The following is a 20247-nucleotide window of genomic DNA, read 5'->3' as shown; positions in this document are numbered from 1 at the left end:
GAGGGTGAAAATGTCGATTGTTCAATGTTGGGGAGGTCTTTGATATTTAAAGTAAAATTGGAGGACTAAAATAATTTTTACCCATTAAATAAATAAATAAATAAAGCATCTAGCCCACCCTAGTACGATATTCCTAAAGGAAAAGTGTCAAAACTACTTTTTTATTACGTGAGAATAATCATTTGTGTCCTCTGTTATATTTTTGTTCCATTATTACTCGTTAAGCTACAAAATTGATAAAAAAAAATACCCTTTTTTTGTTAACACGTGACATGATATTTAGTTGAGTTCGACATCACATAACATGTCACCTCACGGGCTCAATCCCATATCACCCCCTTCTCCCTCCTTCCACATCACTACCTCCACCTTCAAATTGAATCTAAGAAAATCATCTAACCACTTATAAGTACCTAAGAAAACATTTTTTGTTTGGTGATACTATTTTGTGCATTAATTAATAGTATCATCAAACCCAAAAAAAAAAAATGTTTTCTTAGGTACTTAGAAAATTATAGAAGAACAAATTAAAAAGTTAAATTTAACAATGCGCAAGAATGCCCTTATTTTGGGGTGGTCTTTAATTTTTGCCCATTAAATTGGTGATCTTTAATATTTGTCCTTCCCCTAATACGATGAGGTTTCAGGTTCGAACCCCGGCTCAATAAAAAAGAAAATCGCAACGCAGAGTTTGTAGCAAGTTAGGCCTATTCGGGTCAAAGTTAAGCCTCAAGTAGAGTTTTGAATCTGCAGGCAGAGTTTGTTTTGCACCTGCAGGCAGAGTTTTGCATTCAAAATTCTGCCTGAGACATGCAAAACTCCGCCTTGCGAATCCCAACTTATACCTTGCAATTTCTTTTTTAATTTTTTATTGAGCGAGGGTTCGAACCCGGAACCAAGGGGCTTCTAGCGAAGGGCAAAACTTAAGACCACTTATTTAAAGGGCAAAACTTAAAGACCAGTGCTTTTGAAGGGCAATCCGCACAAAAAAATGAATAAAAATTAGGCGGTTGTGTTATGCACCTTTTTTTTAGTTCATTTAACTCAATGCATTTCGGTCCAAGTAACTTTTGATTCGTCCATTTATTAACTCGGCTAACTAAACTCGCACATTTGACGCCCTTGATTGAATGTAATACTCCTTCCGTCTCAAATTATTTGTCGTTTTTTTTTCTTTACATGCCCCTTAATAAATATTAATTAGGAGTGGTATTTGACTACTTACCCTTATTTATGTCTAAGTTATAATCTCTCTATATTAAATGTTTACTCTATTTATGTGTTATCTTCATTACTGGCAAAATTCCACTAAGGGTAAAATAGAAAGAAAGAAAAATTAATTGTGTCTTTAACTTCTAAAATGACAAATAATTTGAGACTGATGGAGTAGTATATTAACGACGTTCTTTTTGAGAGCGTAAAATTGATTGGACAGTATCCATTGGTTGGTCCCATTTGATCGATAAACAAAGAAAGTAGAATAAACAAAAGAGTGAATATTAAATCGCCAGACCATTCTACTTACGTGGTCCAAAATTTCACGCAACACTAACTTGCCTTATGTATTCCTTACTCTCCCTATCCTATCCACATGCTATTTAAAATATGCTCAAACTCTCTACAATTTTCACACAAAAATGGCTAAAAAACTTCACAAAAATTCTCATTTCATCAGCCAGCGCAGTAGTTTTCTTGTTCCTCGACTTGCTCGAGGCGATTTTTTGTGTGTTCTTCAGACTGATAGATGAATTCTTGGAAGGTAAAGGGTCACATTGTTACTGTTTCATAGAAAATGAAAAAGAAAAAATCGACACGGATAATGAAGAGAGTGAGTTGTCGAAGACGCTTTATAACCGGAGAAATGTTTTTAGAGAAATGGGGTTTCGCAGAAATGTTAGTAGGAAAAAAGTGAATGAAAATGTGAGGTGGTCTGATTGTGCTTGTGAGAAATGTGTTTCATGGATGAGTAATATTGGAGCAGAGTTGAAGCTTCATGTTGCTGTCAAAGAAACAGAACAAGGTACATTTCATATATGAGGATTTAACTTAGATACGTGACTGTGAGATTGTATATAATTTATATACTATCTGTATATTTTAACATGTTACAACATAATGTTGCATGAATATATATATGGTCATTTGCTGCTCTGGTATTTGAATTGATTCATAGTTTATTTGAATGCTAGTGTTCAGAGGCGGATCCAGGATTTTAAGACGGTGGGGGCATTGTTTTAAAAGGCAGTGTCAGGACTCGCCCCGAGGCTCGCCTCGGGGCAAGACAGTGGCAAAACGCCTTGGGGCTAACGTGCGGGGCTTAGTTCCTACAAGGCTTACGCCCTAAGCGCCCAACCGTACGCCCTAAACACGCCCAACGCCCAGGGCTCGCCTAACAGTTCTTACACAAATTATATTTTAAATTCCTTAATTAAAATCATTCACCCTCATAATTGTTTAACAAAATAATGCTATTTAATAGTTTTTCATCTATAGAAATAGAAGATTGGGTGTAACTCATATAACAAGTTGTAGTATTGGATATTTACTATTTGAAAACGTCGTGAGGGTGAATATCACTTAATTTTTTTTTAAAAAAACACATAGCGGAATTGCACATTTTCACTTGTCATTGATCATAAGTCCTATGTATCAGAATTATCATATAATTTTATTTTTTGTTCATGAAGAAATTATGTTTTAATTGTAATATTGATAAATTTTATTGATTATTTGCTTATAGGGAGATAAAATGAATAGTATGATAGTAATAGTGTTTTAAGAAACTGTGTTTTTTTCCGTGTTTGAAAGTTAAAATGTTAGAATTGTTTTGCATTTCATAATAGCTTTTATTTCATTGTATTGTTTATACTTGTAAAATTATGTTATATATAACTACAAGTTATAAGCGGTGTATAATGGATTGCTTTGATCATTTTTTTGTGAGGATCAAGCGCGCGCTCACACACACACACATATACATACATACATACATACATACATATATATACATACATACATATATATACATACATACATATATATATATATATATATATATATTTCATTTATTTGCAGTTTTCTTTTATTTTTTTATGTAATTTTACCTATTTAAAAATATTTATTGTAATTATATTATTTTAAGAAATACTAAAAATTAAATACCCATGGGGCTTACGCCTCGTCGAGGCGTATGTAAAACGCCCCGCCTTACGCCCGCCTTTTAAAACACTGGGCGGGGGCACCATTATCTTAACATAAACGCCAACAAACTTTTTAATGACGACTGAGGGATAATACCGTGTCGGACTGATCACTGATAGCATAGCAGTGGCGAAAATATAAGTATATAAGTCAAATATGTGTAATAAATAAAATTTAATACAGTGAAGCAAATGAAAGAGATATAGCTCAGTGGCTAAGGTCGTGCAACATGTGGTGACAGAGCAGGTTCGAATCTAGGCGAGCTCATTGAACACTTATTGTTTTCCTAAAAATAGGCTCAAAAAAATAATTAAAAGTACATTTGGGTTCGATCCGGGGTGACATGTAAAGAAAGCAACAATTGCGGTCAACGTGCCCCAAAGACACTTTCGTTTGTTAGAATGCACAATTAAATATATACTAATTTCTCAAGGTATATAAACATATATATACATAATTTTTTCCGAACGCACTCCCACCCTTCTGTTTACCCCGAATTTGGGAAATCAATTGAATTTGTATGCGGGTATAGGATATGTGCTTGGATCTTGATATATGTTTGATAGTGGAAAATAAGCGTGTGAGTATTTAGTAAAACGGCTAATAACGATAATTTGCTCGATTTGCTATGGACATGAACATTTAGAAGCTATGTTCAATACTTAATGAAAGAAGCACAACATAAATGGAAACAAATGGCCTTGGCCGGATCAGATATTGAGGGAGAGAGATTGTGTATATGAGCTCTTTTATTATAAATGTCCTTGGAAAGTAAAGGAGTCAACCCTTACAAAGGAGGGGGATGTGCTCTATTTATAGTGGTGCCTCTATGGGCCTCTTCCCATACAAATGATTTCAATAATAATAAAAAGGACAGCTCTGAGCAGATTTGGTGGGATTAGGTTGGCCGTACGATCTGACGCACGCATGGTTGGTGGTTGACCATGGCAGAACGCTATCGATGCGTGGCAACCGCGTAACGGATCTCCAGAATCAACGGCCATGACCAAAACGGACTAACAGCCACGATTTCCCAAACTAACGGCCACGATCAAACGGACTAACGACTATGATCAAACGGACCAGCGGCCACGATCAATTCGGACCAACGGCTATGATCAAACGGACCAGCGGCCACGATCAATTCGGACCAACGACTATGATCAAACGGACCAGCGGCCACGATCAATTCGGACCAACGGCTATGATCAAACGGACCAGCGGCCACGACCAATTCGGACCAACGGCCCCCGGTCAAACGGACCAACGACCACGATCAATTCGAACCAACGGTCACGAATGCTCGGGTCACCGGGCTTGGTCGTTCCAATGACGAAGAAGGCAGATCAGTCGGTCCCCTCGCTCCACCGGTTTGCCTCGCATCCGGTTTTTACCGTATACAGATAGCCCCACACTTCCCGGATCTCCGATCTATCGGAGTAACGGGGAGTGGATAACTTCCGAAACCGGTGGCCCTGTCAGCTCGTCGTTACCTTCTTATTTCTTCGTTTTGAATGTTTGCCATTATTTTTGTCATGATCGTTGGTCCGTTTTAGGACAGGTCGACTCATAGTCGTTAATTCACCGTGCCCGTGGGACTTATCCGATGCTTCTTAAGTTCAGATGTCTCCGAATTACGATAGGCATTTTCTTTAGGGTCGGTATTTTTTCAACCTTGGCAAAGTTTTTGATGTAGCAGTCCCCGTTTTGGGGGAATTTGCCGAGCTTTGGCTTGGGTCATTGTGACCTTGTTGCCTTTGTCGAATTTCAGGCACAATCCTCGATATAGAGTATGTGAGTGGGGCAGTGCCGGAATACGGCGGTTACCATCGGGGCGAAGTCCTTTTAATAGAAAGACACCCAAGATTTTGTTATACCAGCTTTTGATAACTTTGCGTTTGCAAAATGTTTGTATATATGAGAATTTTAATTCCTTCTGGCCGGTGACCGGGCCTTAGTTTTGCCGTAGCAAATGCTAAATGGGACACGATTCGTTACGATCGTTTGGTCCTTACATCGAAGGCTATGGCCGGTGACCGGGCCTTAGTTTTGCCGTAGCAAATGCTAAATGGGACACGATTCATTATGATCGTTTGGTCCTTACATCGAAGGCTATGGCCGGTGACCGGGCCTTAGTTTTGCCGTAGCAAATGCTAAATGGGACACGATTCATTATGATTGTTTGGTCCTTACACCGAAACCTAATGCAGAAGGTCCGGTCTTGATTTTGCCGTAGCAAATATTGGGGGGACCCGATTCATTTTGATCGTTTGGTCCTTACACCGAAACCTAATGCAGAAGGTCCGGTCTTGATTTGTTGAGCTCCTCCGTTTTCCACTAACCGGGGTAAACCTCGATGTGGGTATAAGTCCCCTAGTGTTTATCCGAGCTGCAAGATCAGGCGAGCGCTATCAAGTCCCCACTCGTAGGCCGTGACCCCGAGTTCCCGGCCGTTTGTCCTTATTTTTGTTAAGTAACACGTTGTACTTGTTGCCTCATTAAAAACCTTGTCGAAAAACCCATTTTGGGACAAAACCGTACTAAGGAAAAGAGTGCAACACGCGTTTTCAGACCTAGATCCTAACTTCATCCGGTACTTGACTTCCTGCAAAAAGAAAAAGGTTAAACATGAGGTGTCCATACCTTAGCAGTAATATCCCTTCAAATGAGCCACGTTCCGGTTGTTGCACAATCGCTGCCCGTCCACGGATTCCAGCTGATACGATCCTTTGCCCGTTACCTCGGTTATCTTGTACGGTCTTTCCCAGTTCGGACCCAGTTTTCCTCCGTTGGGATTCTTGGTGCTCAAGGTATCTTTCCGAAGCACCAAGTCCCCAACTTAGAAATGTCAAAAATTGGCTCTCCGATTGTAGTACCTTTCCATTCTCTGCTTCTGGGTTGCAATACGGACCAACGCGTTTTCGCGAAGTTCATCCGTGAGATCGAGTTTCACAGCCGTGGCCTCCTCGTTTGACTCCTCGGTGGTATACCTGAACCGGGGACTCGGCCAGTTTATCACCCCCACCCGGAGAAATGACTCGGGCCATCCCTTGATCTTTCCGACCTGAAGCTTGGTTTTCGAGGGTATGGCCGATACCTTTCCCTCGATGGTCCGGCCTCCGGTTCGTAACTCTTTCGTGATCTCTCCGAGCTTTTGTTCATTTTTACGGGCCCCGGGGGAAGCTCGAGTTGGTCATCCTCTATCCGAATTTTTGACTCGTATCGGTTATGGACATCCGCCCAGGTCACAGCCTCGTATTCCAGCAAGCTTTCCTTTAATTTGAACGAAGCCGTCGAGCTCTTCACATTGAGCCCCTTTGTGAAAGCTTGTGCGGCCCATTCCTCCGGAACCGGGGGGAGCTCCATTCGTTCCCTTTGGAACCGGTTGATAAATTCACGCAATAGCTCCTCGTCTCTTTGGGATACACGGAAAATATCCGCCTTTCGAGCCTGCACCTTTTTGGCTCCGGCGTGTGCTTTTATGAAGGCATCGGCGAGCATTTCGAAAGAAGTGATTGAATGCTCGGGCAGATGATCGTACCAAGTCAATGCTCCTTTTGACAGAGTTTCCCCGAACTTTTTCAGCAACACGGATTCGATTTCATCATCTTCCATATCATTGCCTTTTATAGCACAGGCGTATGAGGTCACGTGTTCGTGAGGGTCCGTTGTGCCGTCATATTTTTGGATATTCGGCATTTTGAACCTCTTCGGGATCAATTTCGGAGCTGCACTCGGAGGAAAAGGCCTTTGGATGTACCTCTTTGAATCCGCCCCTTTCAAGATAGGCGGAGCCCCCGGGATTTGATCCACCCAAGAGTTGTATGTCTCCACCCTTTTTTCGGTCGAGTCCACCCGCTTCGCCAACGTTTCGAGCATTCTCAGAACCTCGGTGGATGGACCAGCTCCGGAGCCATTGCTTTCAACCATCCGTGCCTCATCTCTTCTGGGTTCAGCAACACTCTTCGCCTTTTCCGGGGTCGTTTTATCTCCTCCGTTCTGCAGCTGGGCTATTGTGATTCCCTATTCGGCAATCGCCGCTCTCTGTTCCTGCAACATTTCAAAAATTAAACGCAAGTCAATATTATCATTTGGGGTATCCGGTTCTTTCCGGACTTGTGTCCCGGACAAAGTAATTGAATTGTTAGTATTTAAAGGGTCAGTGGGGTTTGGCAATCCTCGTGGCCCGCTGCCTTCATTTTCGGCCACGATCTCGTTGTTGTTGACGTGACCAGATTGCCCACTGTTAGCCATTTGGTCCGTTTTTTCAGAGACGGACAACAGATGTTTCTGATTTTGATGGGTAAGATAGAGATCAAGATCAAAGACCACTATTATCCTAGCCCCACGGTGGGCGCCAAACTGTTTACCCCGAATTTGGGAAATCAATTGAATTTGTATGCGGGTATAGGATATGTGCTTGGATCTTGATATATGTTTGATAGTGGAAAATAAGCGTGTGAGTATTTAGTAAAATGGATAATAACGATAATTTGCTCGATTTGCTATGGACATGAACATTTAGAAGCTATGTTCAATACTTAATGAAAGAAGCACAACATAAATGGAAACAAATGGCCTTGGCCGGATCAGATATTGAGGGAGAGAGATTGTGTATATGAGCTCTTTTATTATAAATGTCCTTGGAAAGTAAAGGAGCCAACCCTTACAAAGGAGGGGGATGTGCTCTATTTATAGTGGTGCCTCTATGGGCCTCTTCCCATACAAATGATTTCAATAATAATAAAAAGGACAGCTCTGAGCAGATTTGGTGGGATTAGGTTGGCCGTACGATCTGACGCACGCATGGTTGGTGGTTGACCATGGCAGCACGCTATCGATGCGTGGCAACCACGTAACGGATCTCCCGGATCAACGGCCATGACCAAAACGGACTAATGGCCACGATTTCCCGGACTAACGGCCACGATCAAACGGACTAACGGCCACGATCAAACGGACCAGCGGCCACGATCAATTTGGACCAACGGCTATGATCAAACGGACCAGCGGCCACGACCAATTCGGACCAACGGCCCCCGGTCAAACGGACCAACGGCCACGATCAATTCGGACCAACGGTCACGAATGCTCGGGTCACCGGGCTTGGTCGTTCCAATGACGAAGAAGGCAGATCAGTCGGTCCCCTCGCTCCACCGGTTTGCCTCGCATCCGGTTTTTACCGTATACACCTTCCATGTGGGTCCGCCTCTGCTAGTGTTTGAAGCATCGTACTTTACAAGTAACAATGCTATTTTGCTAATTGCATTATTGCTAGTGTTTAAGCACTTAATTTAGTTATCATTTGAAATCCTCACCACTATAGTTATTGTTCTCCGTTAGACTTTTGGTTCATTCATATTTTTGTCTTAAGTAAATCGTCTTGCGTTTGCCATAACATAGCTCTAGCTTGAAATTGGTGAACTTCACGTATCCAAATTATGCTTAAAAAAGATATAGATTTACCGCTCAACTTTTGATTATGATTTAAAATTATCCTCAAGTTGGAGCTCTCAGCGGCAAGAAAGAGATTGTATTCCTAATTCTGGAGGTAAAATTAGACCAAAAGTTTAAAAAGCTGCTGAGTTTCAGATAGAATAAGGGCAAAACTGATCCTTCCTCCAAATTTCTATATCAATTGATGTGTTGAACAAATATTCATGAGAACTAATGTTAGGATTACAAAATTTGCAGCTAACTTACAGGATTTCAAAGGCAAGAAAGCAGAAAATATAGTACTTTTACATGGTTTTCTCTCATCATCTTCATTCTGGACAGAGACAATTTTTCCTAATCTATCTGAAGATGCAAGGCAGAATTACAGATTGTTAGCAGTTGACTTATTGGGATTTGGAAAAAGTCCAAAACCAAACAATTGCTTATACACAATTAAAGATCATGTGGAAATGATTGAAAAATCAGTGGTCCATCCATTTGAGTTGAACTCATTTCATATAGTTGCACATTCAATGGGCTGTGTGGTAGCATTAGCATTAGCTGCAAAATACTCTGACTCTGTGAAATCAATCACCTTGATAGCACCAGTAAGTACAACTAATTAGTATCAATCTAAGTGTTAATTTCACGTATGGTCACTGAGCGTTATTTTAAAATTACTTTTGTCATGTTAAAGTAACTGAACAATGCGTGAATTGCTCAGAAAGTACAAATGCCTGGAAGGGTACTAGTCATACTTTTTACACCGTGAAATCTTCTTTTGTAAGATTTTATGACGTGAATATTATGGAGTGGCAAAACACTGACACACGGTGAGTGATGTGTCTTAACCTGACACAAAAGATTCAACCTTTCAGTCATCTATATTTTCTGAGCAATTCATATACAGTCAGTAAATGTTGCTCGGACTCTTCGAAAATGATGTCACATCCGCGTCAGATTCTTAAAAAATGCACTACTTTGAAGGATCTGACGGACAATCATCGACTTTTTTAAAGAGTCTAAGCAACATAGCAGTCAAAATAATACAAAAAATAGTAGTATTGTGTTATAATGGCAAAAGTTCGATACGTGAAATAAGTCCTGCCAATTTTCTTGGATTAGTTGTTTCTTCTTGCTAATGGTCTTCGATTCTTTTTGTGACTAACTATTTTCAGCCTTACGTAACTTCAAGAAAGGAGGATGCTAGTTTAACAACACTCAACACACTTGCAGCTAGAAGATTGTGGCCACCTTTGTTATTTGGTTCATCATTTATGTCATGGTATGAACACTTGGGTAGATGTGTGTGTTACATCATTTGCAAAAACCACAGAATTTGGGAAGGAATTTTGAAGTTACTCACTTGGAATAGGTAAGGGAATAACACTTTCTAGTTTCTACATCTACTTTTTGTATGTTCTTACATCTTTCGCGTTAATTTCGCATATAATCATCCAACTTTCTGTTTATTGCACCAAAGTCATAAAATACATTTATAATGAAAAACACAATTCAATTAATACCTATTTGTCACAAAGTAATAAAAAATCCGGGAAAAACGCTAAATCCGGTTTCGGAAACAGAAGTGCTTTGTCACTTCAATAACTTACCTTAAATATATAATCCACGTGGCACCACTTAAGAAAACCTCATTTTCCGACCCACTTAAGAAACCACATAACGCCACATGGTAAAGACATTAGGTATCAAATTGGATTAGAAAATAAGTTCTTTTTCTGTTTTTAAGTGGTCCCACATAGATATTATATAAAGTAAGTTGCTGACGTGACTATACTTATATGACAATTTTGTACATGTGAATGTGTGATAGCCTACATGCTTTTTCGGGGGGGGGGGGGGGGGGGGGGGCACGTAAATATTATGTACAATCATGAGTTGACTTAGAATATACTGGCAATCTGCTACTTTTTCTTTGATTTCAGGAACCTACATTTTATGGCAATTGACTTGACTAGGCACACTCATCATTCAGCTTGGCACACAATGCATAATGTGATATGTGGTGGAGCAAAGTTTATGGATAAATATTTGGAAATTTTAAGAATAGCCAAGGTGAAAATCAATGTTATTCAAGGTAATAGGGACCAAGTAGTGCCATTGGAATGTAGCAACAATGTAAAGATGAAAGTGCCTGAAGCAGAGGTAAAAATTGTTGATAAGGCAGATCATACTTCTGTAGTCATAGGTAGAGAAAAAGATTTATGTAATGATTTAGAGAAGTTATGGGGGTCAATATGTTAGAAATGGGAATTCAACTTCTTGATTTTGATTTATATGAAGATACAAGCTCTTCTTTTGTAGCGGCATTGTTTTAAGTTGTGAAAGCTAAAATGAGTACAAGTTCCACATATGTTGTTTTGTTCTTTAGTTTCAATTAATAAAAGGCAGCTTGATACACTAAACTTCCACTATGCATAGGGTATATGAAAGAGTCACATCATATTTGGTCTATTCTATGTAGTTTTATCTTGGATATCTACAAATAACTGTTTTCACAACTTAAGCTTGTAACCTTCTAATTACTGTTGATTTACGCAAATGTCCCTTTTTAAATCATCATTTAGATATTGTCCCTACTTTAAAAGTTGACAAGTATAGCCCTTGAAAAATTGCCCTTCCGTACAATGTAAGACTTGAATATAATATTTGCTCATGTATTGCTTAACCTTGTAGACAAAATGTTAAATCGTCATCTTACATTGCAATAACTTACAAAATTTTAAACTGTGATCTAACATTTTCTCGTAGGATTTTCAATTCGCTCAAAACGAGTTTTTTAAACCGTGATCTAAAAGTTTCAAAAGTTGCAACAGAAATATAAATAGTCACTTACAAAAAGGGATAACCAGCGAAAATTCCACTCAGTTACATGACAGCAACTCTTACTGTTGTATTAACAAACAAGAGTATCATTAAGAGGTTAAGATTTTTGTGTGAAACAGAATGAAGAATCAAAAACGAAAAACTTGTAACTGCAAAAGCAAAGAATATGACCAATGTACTATTGTAAGAAACAGGGAGTGAAGAAATACCAGTACTCTTTAAGGAATTCCAAGAGGTTGTAAATTTACATTTCACATATTTACACTTTCCACACAAGTCCCCAATCGCCAGGATCACAATCCCTTAAGTATCACCACAAATATGTACAAATAGAGAGGTTCAAAGAATCAACTGGCAGCTGCTGATTACAAATCATGTGATTGGCATCAATATATAATTCTAGCTCTTATTTTTCTTGTTCCCTTCTCTTTTTCTTCTTTCAGCAGTAAAACTACACTAGAAAATTACAGTGGCACAAAATAAAGGACAAAAGGTGCTTTTCAGCATTCTGAAAACCAAAATATGCAGCAGCTTCTTCTTGAAACCTTTGTGCTGCTTGTGGTTGTGCAACTGAAGAGAAGGTTTTCCGTTTGCCTAGGACGTACGGGTTTATTACGCAAGGGAGTTTGCAGATGTCTCGTAAATTTCATCCACGTGAGTTGCAGGAACATAAACTGCACTCTTTAGTGAACTGTGGGTTCGACCATACAACACGTATATGCACGCCCCTATTACTAGCCATATTGATACACGGGCCCAAGTTGCACCGCTGCAAGAAATGCAAGCAGATGTTTAATAATGCTGAGTAGTAATATGCTTGGATTAAAATGAGAAAGAAATAGTGGTAAATCATGAGTAGCGATTCTCGGCATTGACAACTAGTTCGTCTTAGCGAGTACAGGAAAGTGCAAGAAGCAGTATATACGTCAAAAGTGTCCCACACTAGTAGAGGATATGTCTTTGTTTCTTTTTCTTCTATAACCGTGGTGCTCGGGTCAGCAAGCGCCTGGACTAATTCCATGAGGTACCTGCTACCTCCTACTATAACGGGTACTTTTGTCCACCGAGGTTTGGACTTATAGGAAGAAATCACCTAATGTTTCTGTCTCAACGGGGAATTGAACTTGAGGAATGGGTTGTTGTCTTCTTATATGGTTTTGGACAATATTCATCTCATGAACTAACTTTTGTGGCTGAGTTAGGCCCAAATTCATTTTCTTAACATGGTATCAGAGCCAAACTCATGAATATCATGGTTTATCCAATGTTCGGCCCCCATATTATGTTATTCATGCTCCAAATGTTTAGACCTGAGCGTGTGAATGGTATTAACGTGTAACGCATTGGTTAACGAAATGGATTACTGTCTCCTTATATGGGTCTTGGACAATTCTCACCTCATGAGCTAGCTTTCGGAGTTGAGTTACGTTGAAATTCATTCTTTACAATATAAAACCAAAATCTGAAATATAGTTCGGCAGTGCATAAAACAAAGAAGTTCATGAAGACTTACCCAAGATTAATTAATAAGTAGACATTGATGAGAATACAGGCAATAGGCAGAAGTGGAACGAACGGACAAGTGAAACCTGAATAGGAAAAAGAACATATACTTTAAAAGTATTTCTTGTACATGTACAACAGGCATTACTTGCGCTCAAGCACAAGCAGTCTAATTAGAGAATTGACGTGATCGTGACCACAAGTAGAGAAGTCCCACAAAATATCAAAGATCATTAGACCTAAGATCGAAGCTAATGGAACGAAAACCTTTAATCAGAGGCATAATGATAAAGCGTACCTCCTGTGTGTCCAAAGGTGTGCCTCGCATCATCCTGGTCTATGCAAGTGAGCACTACCAGACCAGATAAAAGGAGCAACCCGCCAAATCCAGACAGTGCGTACCTTGCAGAACTGATCATGACCGTAATTTACTAAGAGTCAATTTTTGTACAGCAAATGGAAGATTGGAAGAATATAACTGCCACAACATTTGTGACAGATAAAGCGAAAATATCCCAAGATTTTGATCATAACAGATTTGCTTGCTTCTTATACCTCCTCTGTGGCCCTCCAAAACTTAAAAGAAATAAACAGGTAAGATCTTAGAGAGAATGAGAGCTCACTTAGATAAGCTAACAATTGAAGCAGCTGATGTAAGGATGAATACTCCAATACAGGTAAGCATAATTGTCCAGCCAGCAACTTTCCGCCTTTGACGAACTAGATCTGCAAAAGAATTAAGAGAAGGAAATAACAACTTAGATTATTCCTTGTAAATGATAAGAGAATATAACGAACACATCTTTGACTCCTGAATGCGTCGTAGATAAGAGGGACTGGAGAAGAAGGGCTAGTGAACCTAGCGAGCATCAGTTTTTAACATTTTTTAATTTCTTTTTTGTTGAGTTAGTCAGTACTTACAGCTCATCTTTGCAGCTGCTTTTTCCACAAGAGGGTGCCCAACTGAAATCTCGACTAACAATGGAGTGCTATCGCCAGCAGTCACAGCTGGACCTTTGGTGCTCTCGACATCAATGTCTGAACTACTACTACTACTACAGCCACTACGTCGCAGGCCTACTGAGTCTATTGCCTCCTGAAAAGAGGATGGAAGTGGGACCTCGTCTGGTGGAACGTATCGGAGAATCAATACCGAAATAGCCACCATTGTAAACGCGAGAAGCGTACCAACACTAACCTGCAAAGACAGAAACATAATCAAACACATGCAAAATTACGGCACATTAAACACAGATCACAAACAGAGTGCTAGAGGGCATACACATATTTTCCCTACTTAAAAAGAAAGTTATAACCAGACAAACATTAGAAAGATAAAACATTTTATTCCTTGACTAATGATAGCTGTGAATTACTCAAAACCAGACTTTCAGAGTTTATTCGACACGTTTGGAGAATAAGACAACTTTTCATGCTATTATCTATTATTCTCAATGAAAAGCATCCATTAAGCTTACAAGGGCTTTCTGGTCCTCATAATCATGTTGTTCGCACAATTCTTTCCCACTAACAAAAAGAGAGTAATAACTCTCTAATTGAGAAATAAAAAAAAAATGAAACGACTTAAGGATATGAAAGCCTTTAAATATAATTTAACATGTCCAGAAGGTAAGCATACCATTCCTGACAACTGTTCAACGTTCATGAAAAATGCTAAGGTTCCAGAAAGTAAACCAGTTGCCACAGTGCCCTTAACAGGAACTTGAGTGCGCTTATTAACATCTGAGAAAAATGAAGGAAGCAATCCGTCCCGAGCCATTGCCATAAGTATCCGTGGCTAGAATCACAAAAAATCAATGTTAATGCCAACAGTACAAGTATGAAAAAGAGTCAACTCTGCCTATCCCTCTCCCAGAGAGTGAAAAATACTAGCATGTCCCCCTCTTTCCCAAATTTATGTGACTGTCTTTCGTTTTGTCAGTCCCAAAAAGAATGACACCTTTCTATATTAAGTAACAAATTTAACTTCAAACTTCCTATTTTACCCTTAACGAGACGATTTATAGCCACACAAATTTTTATGACTTATTTTAGACCACAAGTTCCAAAAGTCTTCCTTGCATTCTTAAACTCTGTGCCAGTCAAAAACCATCACATAAATTGGGACGGAGGGAGTATTATTTAAGGCTTCAAAGTGGTTAGTAGTCACATGCTATCAAGTTTCCCATTGAACATGCTACAGTATTACAGTACTGCCGACACAGAAAGTATAGTTTGCTGGGGAACGATTACAAAATATCTAGTATAGAAAGCTATATGTCTCACCAGAAGTAGCATGTAAGATAGTTTTATACACCCCAATGAAAAGATAGTTTTAAACAGCCCAATGAAGTTTATAACGCTCAAAATCTAATCAGACTTAGGTAGACTTAGCCTACATGATGCGTCTTGCTTACCTGAGGCAATATCGAACCCATTAATGTTGAGCAAAGAGAAGTACAAGCTCCGATAGTTATTATATATCTGTAATGAGATCCAGAGAAAGTACAAAGGCAGGTTCACATCAAATAAGTCAGCCTTAATGATAGACTAACTGCAACATCATAAGGCCAAAAAGATTAACTTACGCTGCCCAATTAATTCCATGTCTTGCAAATGCGGAAGAGATTGGTGTATCTGGATCCATAGCATAATAGGGTACTAAACCAACAATAACTGCAGAGACTAACATGTAGAGAGAGCAGCATATCGATAATGCAAAACCAATTCCCATTGGCAGGTCACGTTGAGGATTCTTCACCTTTTAGAGATAAAAAAAATAAGAAGTAAATTAGATGGTAAATTTAAAATGTTCAAGAATCTTCAACAGGGATAATCCCTCATAAATGATAAAGTAAATACGAGAAATGACAAAAATGGTCCCTTAGTAGATTCATAATAGTCTCTCTTAAATATCACTTGAGCAGTTTTGGTCCTTTAAGTTTGCCAAAAATGAGCATTTTTGGTCTCGGTCAGATATTTACCAAACTCTTATTGTTAAATTTAATCGGAGCTGCGAAAATAGAAAATATTTAACTAGAACTGACATTTAGAAGTACAGATTTTGCAGTTTATGTTATTTTTAGTCTATTTCAAGAGTCAGGTACAACCTTTTGAAATTGTTGAGGTGCAATTTCTGTTATTTTTTGTGTCTTGTGTAGTTTTTTATGTTGCGGTTTTTGAAATTTTGACGAAAATATATAGTGTTTCTGGTTAAATTTGTTTTTCACAATTCCGGTTAAATTTAACAATAAGAGTTTGGTAAATAATTGACGGAGACCATAAGTGCTTACTTTTGGTAAACTCAAATGACCTAAACTGCTTAGTTGACACTTAAGGGACTAATTTGAACCTACTACAAAAGATAAGGGATCATTTTTGTCATTTCCTCAAGTATATAAAGACTTAGACAATACCTCCTCAGCTGTACTAGCAACTGAATCAAACCCAATGAAGGCAAAGAAGACAGTTGAAGCGCCAGCAAGCATTCCATCAACTCCGTAGGGAAAATACCTATCAATTGAAGAAAGTCTGAGAAAGCAGATCGATAGAAGGAAAACACATAAGAATGCTTAGTGCAGGACAGCCAATTACCCAACAGGAAGCTCATAGCCTGGCCATCCTGATTTGAAGCCCAGATATCCACCAACAATAATTACAAAAGCCATGACACACACATTTACTGAAGTGACAAATCCTTGTACCATGGTACTCTGCGAAAATGTAACATAAAATGAGAACACAAACTACAAAAGAGAGAGAGATGATTATTTGGATATGAAAAATACCTCCTTAATCCCCACGCACAAAAGCCCAGTGACAACAAAAACCAAAATTGCTGCACACGGGTCCACCGTAAGATTCAGTCCTGGGATTGTCTGACGAGCTAAGAAAAATGGCAGGCTGTCTGGACCTCCAAAAAGCATGGCCTGCAAATAGAAAGGATGACAAAAGTACAGTCACAAAGGAATAGACCAAGTAACGTGACATTTCAAGATGTGAACTAGCATCTTTTCTAAAGTAACTTTTCCCTTTTACCACGTTAACTTCCACTTAAAAGCAAAACAGACAAAGCACTACACACCCTCCCAGTACAAATTGTTCAGAAAAACTAGTAGTACTATATACAGACTCATTCGTAATAATATACCTACAATCTCCTTGAGATTTGGGCTAAACACTTCGATTTTCCTGCCAAACTAACAATAAGTGTGTTCCAACAACTAGAAACAACAGCAATCTTTGGACCAAATAACACCCTCTATTTAAACATATGACAAAGACGAATGAATTTTAAAGATCAATATTTTTAGAACAAGAAGGGAAAGTGAAGGCAAAATAGAAGCTAGTCTCGTCACTTTTCCCCTCCGCTTTAAAGAAACGGGACAGAACAGAAAGAGGAGAACCGAAAAATGGAAAGGAAAATGGAGCTAATTTTGTCAATTTTGCCACGTTCTATTAATTTGAAAATTGAATATTTGCTGTAATTGATAACCTTGAGAAAGAAATGTATTAGGGAGGTTATGAGCCAAAAACTCAAACACTGAAGGGTGATCCATAATTAACAAATTACTAATATTGGAGAGGATGCTCCTATGAATACACCCAAAGATGTGGGTGCATATTACTAACGGTGCACACAAGTTACAAATAACAAGATGTCTTAAACAGCTAGCTAGGCATCTTACTTATAAGGAACAAAAACTAATAATTCAGAAATATGTCAAAGAGAAAATACTGTACCAGGTTTGGAGATATGCCTCGAGCAACTGCAGAACCTCCAATTGTGTACTCCAATACTAATGCCCAACCGATCAGCCAAGCAACACTGAGAGGGGAGTGTAAATTTCAATATAAACATATCTAGACCTCAAAAAAATTAGAAATAAAAAAAATTGACAATAATTACAAGAAAATTAGGAAAACTGAAATCACAAGTCATGTCCCACAAAAAAAAAAAAAATTATATTATAGAATCAAAATTCTAATTCATTTAATTGGTTAGCAAAAGATCTTCATGAGATCAAAATCTGTGCATCAAGAACTTTGTGGCATTACCCCTCTCCAACACAAATGTAAGAATAATGATAGGCACTCCCAGCTGATGGACAACGACTTGCGAGCTCCGCATAGCAAAAGGCAGAAAGAGCAGCTGCTATTCCAGCTATTAAAAAGGAAATGGTGAGGGCCGGACCTGAGTGCTCTCTAGCAACTGTGCCAACTAGAATATAAACCCCAGCGCCAATTGTTGAACCAACCCCTGAAAAATCAAACCACGAGGCTTAAACGGCTAGCAAAGTTCAATATAAATCAATACATCAATCAACTCTTCAATCCCAAAAGTAGTTCGAGTCAGCTATATGAATGCAATGTATCCATTCTACTATATTTGGGACAGTGCATGTCTAAGTGAGCATCCCATAAAATCAGTATGCAAAGTAGTTATCAACACTAATTTGCACCCAATGATGTGGGGCCTAGTGGTCAATGAAGTGGGTTAGAACCATGAGATTTCAAGTTTAAATCTCAGCGGAGGCAAAAAACACAAGGTGATTTCTTTCCATTTGTTCAAGCCTTGATGGACAGAGTTACCCGGCACCTGTAGCTCGTGGAATTAGTAGATGTAGGCACAAGCTGAACGAACACCACGATTATCAAAAAGATAGTTGGACCAATTTTACATTGGCTATCAACCTAGTAGAATCTCATACATAGAGTTAGCTAGTAAATCCAATCCGAAACACATAGTTACTCAACTTATACTCCTCATCTATCAGCACCATAAAAATTAAAGAAAAAGAATCACCCCTGAATGTTAACAGGGAAAAGTTTTGCCTGGTCTTACAATAATTATTGTTTCTTGATGGTACAAGGAACTCAATTCCCACTATGAAAACACACCAAGTTGACATGTCATAAACATAAAAATACAGATCATAAATATAAAATTGCCACATGAACAAAATGGATCAAATAATTTCATCAAAAACCAGAAAGCAGACTGTAAAAGATAATCAAGTAACCATAACCATGAACCCCAGAGGATTAAAGATAGAGAAACACAAGTCACAAAATTTACCTATAGTAATAAGATGAGGAATAGTCAAGGTCTTGTCTAGTCTTACAATAACTATTGTTTGTTGATGTTATGAAGAAGAACTCAATTCCCACTATGAGAAAACACCAACTTGACATGCAACAACAACAACACCATACCCAGTGTAATCCCACTGGCAGGGGCGGATTTACATGGCGGTGAGGGTGTTCGGCAAAAAATTACAGTGTATATATAGGGTAAATTTTTTGTGTTTATGTACATATATTGACTTTTGAACATCCTGAACAAATGCAAAAGGCAAGCGGTTGAGGGTGTTCAAAATTGTCTCTGGCGTCCTAGGTTCAATCCCCAAGGACAACATTTTTTTTCATATTTAGCTTTTGTTATTTTTTTCGAACCCTCAGTGAAAATTCTGGATCCGCCACAACCCACTGGCATGTCAACTTGACATGCCATAAACATAAAAATACAGATCATATAACCTCCATTTACTAAATACAAAAAACAATCAAGCAACCATAAACATGAACCCCAAAACATAAATAAACAAATAAACAAAAAAGATCACATTTTTTGCAACCAAAGTCACAAAATTTTACCTATAGAAATAAGATGAGGAATAGTTAAGGCCTTAGCTAATTGATGAGAAGAACCAGCACCACCAGAAGATTTTGAATTTGCAGAATCAACTTGTTTCCTTCTTACTAGACTTTTCATACCCCCAATAAAACACCCTCCTTTATCATTCTTTTGTGTATCACCAACATACCCCATGATAAAACCAACAAATATTTCCACAATGGGTAATCAAAAAATTCAATCTTTTTTAATAAATACTATTTCTATGAATATGAAGATGAGAAAAACATGAAAATCTTGGATTATAATCAATCAAAGAGCAAAACCCAAAGACATGTATTGAAAAAAATTAATCTTTTTTAGTAAATACTACATCTATGAATATAAAGAAGAGAAAAACATGAGAATCTTGAATTATAATCAATCAATATATACAGGGTGTTTGAAAAGAACAAAACCCAAAGGCATAAAAGGATAAATTTCCTTGAAATTTGTGGCCTTTGGGAAGAAGAAGGAAAAATGGGCTGATTCTGCAGAATTTATTTTTTTACAGAGAAAATTCTATAAATTCAATTATTAATCCAATGAAATGGTGTGTTGCTTTATTCTTATGTCAGCCATAA

At 38.4% G+C, this 20247-nt stretch overlaps 2 protein-coding genes across 2 annotated transcripts; one reads left to right on the top strand and one right to left on the bottom strand.

Moving 5' to 3' along the window:
- Positions 1–1511: 1511 nt before the first annotated feature.
- On the top strand, positions 1512–11005 carry LOC132607278 (probable lysophospholipase BODYGUARD 4). The gene is made up of 4 exons (XM_060321183.1): positions 1512–2020; positions 8896–9245; positions 9816–10012; positions 10584–11005. The coding sequence occupies exons 1-4, from the start codon at positions 1606–1608 to the stop codon at positions 10900–10902; spliced, it is 1281 nt and encodes a 426-aa protein (XP_060177166.1). The 5' UTR covers positions 1512–1605; the 3' UTR covers positions 10903–11005.
- A 677-nt stretch (positions 11006–11682) lies between these two features.
- Positions 11683–20214, bottom strand: LOC132607276 (cationic amino acid transporter 2, vacuolar-like). The gene is made up of 14 exons (XM_060321179.1): positions 19645–20214; positions 18046–18247; positions 17731–17815; positions 16776–16916; positions 16582–16700; positions 16404–16500; positions 15576–15748; positions 15405–15471; positions 14627–14785; positions 13909–14185; positions 13611–13713; positions 13286–13398; positions 12998–13073; positions 11683–12253 (listed from the first exon to the last, which is right to left on the bottom strand). The coding sequence occupies exons 1-14, from the start codon at positions 19817–19819 to the stop codon at positions 12097–12099; spliced, it is 1944 nt and encodes a 647-aa protein (XP_060177162.1). The 5' UTR covers positions 19820–20214; the 3' UTR covers positions 11683–12096.
- Positions 20215–20247: the final 33 nt, after the last annotated feature.

Source organism: Lycium barbarum, chromosome 8, assembly GCF_019175385.1.
Source record: "Lycium barbarum isolate Lr01 chromosome 8, ASM1917538v2, whole genome shotgun sequence".
Classification (NCBI taxonomy): domain Eukaryota; kingdom Viridiplantae; phylum Streptophyta; class Magnoliopsida; order Solanales; family Solanaceae; genus Lycium; species Lycium barbarum.
This window is presented reverse-complemented; position numbering and strand designations above follow the sequence as displayed.

Excerpts from the sequence above, each read along its gene's own strand:
- LOC132607278 (XM_060321183.1), top strand. The coding sequence starts at position 1,606 with ATGCTCAAACTCTCTACAATTTTCACACAAAAATGGCTAAAAAACTTC. Across the intron at positions 9,246-9,815 it reads CAATCACCTTGATAGCACCA|CCTTACGTAACTTCAAGAAA; the intron begins GTAAGTACAACT and ends AACTATTTTCAG. Across the intron at positions 10,013-10,583 it reads AAGTTACTCACTTGGAATAG|GAACCTACATTTTATGGCAA; the intron begins GTAAGGGAATAA and ends CTTTGATTTCAG.
- LOC132607276 (XM_060321179.1), bottom strand. The coding sequence starts at position 19,819 with ATGGGGTATGTTGGTGATACACAAAAGAATGATAAAGGAGGGTGTTTT. Across the intron at positions 15,749-16,403 it reads TTGCTAGTACAGCTGAGGAG|GTGAAGAATCCTCAACGTGA; the intron begins GTATTGTCTAAG and ends TATCTCTAAAAG. Across the intron at positions 15,472-15,575 it reads CATGGAATTAATTGGGCAGC|ATATATAATAACTATCGGAG; the intron begins GTAAGTTAATCT and ends ATCTCATTACAG.